The 4,502-nt window shown below is 45.7% G+C and overlaps 1 protein-coding gene across 2 annotated transcripts in view; it reads left to right on the top strand.

Annotated features, from left to right (window-relative positions):
- The window catches only part of DLG2 (discs large MAGUK scaffold protein 2), a 2,095,445-nt gene that overhangs the window by 389,187 nt on the left and 1,701,756 nt on the right, over positions 1-4,502 (top strand). For both annotated transcript variants that reach the window (XM_019524161.1, XM_019524158.1), the window contains one exon: positions 1,939-2,013. In XM_019524161.1, the coding sequence (XP_019379706.1) occupies positions 1,939-2,013 (75 nt within the window). The remainder of the gene's footprint in view (positions 1-1,938; positions 2,014-4,502) is intronic.

The raw sequence follows: 4,502 nt of genomic DNA, 5'->3' as shown, positions 1-4,502 counted from the left end.
AAAACTCTGGCTTGCATCCATAGATGCTTCTCAAGCAAATCTCAGGATGTCATCCTCCCGCTGTACTTGGCCTTGGTGAGGCCACAGCTGGAGAACTACATCCAGTTCTGGCCTCCACATTTCAAGAAGGATGTGGAGAAGCTTGAGAGAGCCCAGAGGAGAGCCATGTGCATGATGAGTGGGGGCAAAATAATAGGCCTTATGAAGAGAGTCTGAGAGCCACGGGACTCTTCAGCCTGGAGAAGTGCAGGCTCAGGGGTGACCTGGTAGCAGCCTATAAGTACATCAGGGGTGTGCATCAGAATCTGGGTGAACACTTGTTCATCAGAGCGCCCCATGGGATGGCAAGGAACAATGGCTATGTACTCCTGCAAGACTGTTTCAGGCTGGACATAAGGAAAAACTTCTTTACTATTTGAGCCCCCAAGGCCTGGAATAGACTCCCTCCAGAGGTGGTGCAAGCTCCTTCTCTGGACTCTTTTAAGAAACATTTGGACGTTTATCTTGCTGGATCCTTTGACCCCAGCTGACTTCTTGCCCCTGGGGCAGGGGGCTGGACTCGATGATCTTCTGAGGTCCCTTCCAGCCCTAATGTCAATGAAATCTATGAACCTGTTCAAAACTTTTGTTCAATGGTATGAAGTCTCTTGTTGGACAGCTGTGCCCTTGAAACATGTTTCTTAGACATGTATATATGAAAATAATAGAACCTAGTACTCTGCAGTTTTATGTTTTGGGAAATACAGATCTGAAACTTAGACTTGTAAGCTTTTATGGTAAAGTATTTATTACTGTGACACTTTTTAAAGTGTTTTACTCTGAGAAGGTAAAGAAGAGTACAGTTCATAATACAGTATAATTAATGTGCTGACATCAGGCTCAGAGCTGAAAATGGTCTGAAGTCTAAATCATTTACTGCCCACAGAGATTGTGCTGCTTTGTTCTCAGTAGGAAAAAATCTGTTGTAGTTGCCTGCAAAATACCTGGTTCAAACTGTAAATAAAAAGAGACTTAATTCTACATTGAATCCACATCTGCAAGTTTCATGGGCATGTGTAATTACAAGAGCCCTCCAATTTAAACAGATAAATAATAGTTTGATTCTTACATGAAAATGTAATGAATTGAGGTGGCAGACACCAAAATTGTTTTGAACTTTTCTTCAGGGATTCTGACCCAAGCTGCTATACAATTAGTTGTAATTGGCTCATCAGGATGCAGATCCTTAGGTAAAATATAACTGAATTGCAACAAACACAAGGGAGAAATTACAGGGTTTCTGCCTAAAGGGCTACTAATAGTGTTTTGCAGGTGGGACATCCAAGTTTAACTCCTTGTTCTTTTGCTCCAGAAATCTGGGAACTGCAGGAGTGACATAATATGGGACGCATTATTTTGTTCCCCTATTTTGGCCCACTGACCAACCTGGGTAGAAAGAAGTGCTCCTTGCTCAACCCTATAACAAGCCCTGACAGAGCTGGAATAGATACACTTCTGGGAACTATGGATTGGGGGTGTTTCAGGCTGGAGCTATCACTGGTGGAAGGAGTACATGGGGAAAAATGCAGCCTATCATGAAAAAGGGAGTTAAAAGCCAAAGCCTACTTACTGCCTAAGGCTCCATCGTTGTTCTCTGAAAGATTTTGTTTCTGAGGAAACCCAGATGGCAGTTATCTGGGGTTCAGAGTGGGTGAGGCTTGCGTCCACCCACAGAATTGAGAACTAACGCTATAAAATGAATGGGTAAGTGCCTTCTTAATATCGGGACCCAGGTATTTATTTTCCCACGTGACACTGGAGAAAGGACTCTCCGAGGTACAACATATACTAACAAATGCCAGGAAACGCATACAAGAGAGATGTTCCATTTTGTGTCCTTTGTGCCTAAGAGTCACAGCATGTTGCATTGTGTATAATGCTGTTTTTACTTGTTTGCAGCAGAGCCATGGCAGATGCCCATCCCACAAATGCTCGGTTGAAGCACCTGCCTGGATGCCCATTCAGCACACTGCCGTAAGTCTGAGACTTTTGATACAAAGATTTGAGAGAACGAAGGATAAGTCTCTGTGCTTGGAACAGCCCCAGTGGGGTAAAGGTGAATATTAGAAAGCAAAGGGAAAAAGGTGATATGGCCAGGTTGTATTTTTGTGCAAGACACTGGTGTGGAAGAGATTCCTTTATCACTCTTTGGGTGTGCTGAGCCTGCAAAATGCTGATTTTTTTTTTTTTAATTTCATATGAAACACTGGGGATAGGAAGGAAACTGAAATAGCTTTTGCCAATATTCTGTCAGTGATATTTGGGCTCAGGCTTATTGGTGCCTTAGCTGTTCTGCCTCTGGGATCTGGCTGGCTTTGCTGATGGGCATTGTGCTGACTGCCTGGCCATTAGCCTCACTCTCCTTTTGGTCTGCCAAAAACTGATAAGGGTTAAGCCATTATACCTTCTCCAGATGCAGTGTTTGTATTGAGAAGAGGAAAAACATTTTTTTTTTATTCAACTGCTGGTCTCTATTGCCTCTCCGGAGGCAAGGAATCTCCTATTGCTGGCAATATCGAAGGCCCCTTCACCATAGCATCTCTTTACCTCAGTTGTCTGAGGGAAGGAAGTGCCATACCAGTCGCAGCCAGCCTTTTTGAGAAGCATGCCACAAATGAAATCCCACACCCTCCCTGTGTGCTACTCCAATCCCTTCCCCTGGTCTGATTTGCAGCTCTGCTTTCTGTTCCTTACCCTATATGCTTCTGTGCTGCCTGTCACCTCCCTGATCTGTCATGTGCCACACACAAAGAGGCTGCCCATATCACTTGCTATACTGTGTATGCTGTGTACAGCATATACTTGCTATACCATACATCAAACCACCCCTGTGCTATACTACCTATTTTTGGATGGGGAGTAGAGGCACAGAGAAGCTCAGGACATCCATGACAGATCTTGGGCTTCAACCTGCACACGTTCTAGCTGAGTGCCCCAACCATGGAGAATCCTGCTTCTTTCCCAAGATCATAGAAATGTATAGAAGTAGGGCTGGAAGGGACTTCCATAGATCATCTAGTCCAACTCCATGCCTGAGGCAAGATCATCCCTATCCAAACCATCCTACACAAATCCACTGTCTAACCTCTTAGCAAAACTACACAGTCAACCCTGCTACAAGACCCAAGACATAACACCCTACCTGGTCACAGGTAAAGCAGGGGGACCACGGTGATCAATGACCTGCTGCTGCAAAGGTCATAAGCACTGACTTCTGCTGGTGGGTGCTTGCAGATGTAAAAAAACCAAACAAACAGCACTTTACTTTAAACTCAGTGTGTCCCTGCACCATGCCCTGCTCCTGCCCAGAAGAGGCCGCACATTGCTTCAACCCAGCTCTGCAGCATCTGTAAAGATTGGGCGCTTTAATGGGCCTTTGTGGTGCTCTTATCTAATAGCTGGTTCAATCAACTTTAGCTAAAAGCACCAAAAGCCCCACTGAAGCACCCAATCTTTACAGACGCTGCAGAGCCAGGTTGAAGTAACATGCTGCTTCCTCCAGTAAAGCACACTTTTTCAAAATTCTGCAAGCAGGAAACGGCTGTGGCTCGTGGGTGCTGAGCACCTGCTAATTTTTTTTGGTGGGTGCTTGAGCACCGGAGCACCCATGGGCGCAGTGCCCCTCGTAAAGGTTGTTAATATACACCCGAGAGATCCCAGAAAGAGGGCCATGCTTCTGCTATAGAGGAAGGCAAAAACCCCCACAGTCCATACCAGTCTAACCATGGGGTACAATTTCTTCCTGATCCCAAATATGGTGATTAGTCTGACCCTGAACAGAGGGGCAAGACACTTTAGCCGGGAACCTCTAAGTTTAAGTCCCAGCAGGAGCACTGACACACCCCAGCCAAAATCCACAGCCTTGGCTGCAGCCACCGCCCTTAAAAAAGAACCCCCAAACCTGATAAATGGGTAGGGGAAAGGGGCGGAGGCACAAAATTCCCTCCTGGCCCCATGCAACAACCAGCAGAAGCGAGAAGCGTGAGAAGTAGCCATGATGTGCCTACCTTTCTGTCATTGATAGTCATGCTGCACAGTTCTTTGTATTCCAGGCAGCTTCATTATCCCCCCGTTGTGAGTGAAATGAGGTTGGCCAGGGTCAGATATAAAGCCAGACCAACTCATCCCTTCACAGATGCGTGACGGATGAAAACAGCGATCTGCCTACTTCTGCCTAGGAATGAGAGAAGACAGGCAGAAGTCCAGATATGATATTAGTCCCAATTTACATTTGGAGCAGTGGAGTGAGCAGTTTAAGATAGACCACAATGGATGTAGTATGTTGTATCAGACTGAATCACTTTAGATTAGACTGGTCTATTGAACTTCTTTCCCAGATCCCCTCCAGACACAAGTCCTTGCAAGTCCCCTGGCACCCCAGGAAGCTACGAGGCCCCCGCTGACCCTGCTGAAACATGACTCACTCTGCTGTTCCAGCTGAAATTGGGACTAATATCATATAT

Source organism: Gavialis gangeticus, unplaced genomic scaffold, assembly GCF_001723915.1.
Source record: "Gavialis gangeticus isolate Ggan-Ray unplaced genomic scaffold, GavGan_comp1, whole genome shotgun sequence".
NCBI lineage: Eukaryota > Metazoa > Chordata > Crocodylia > Gavialidae > Gavialis > Gavialis gangeticus.
Note: the sequence above shows the minus strand (reverse complement) of the source record. Positions and strands in the feature narration are given on the sequence as shown.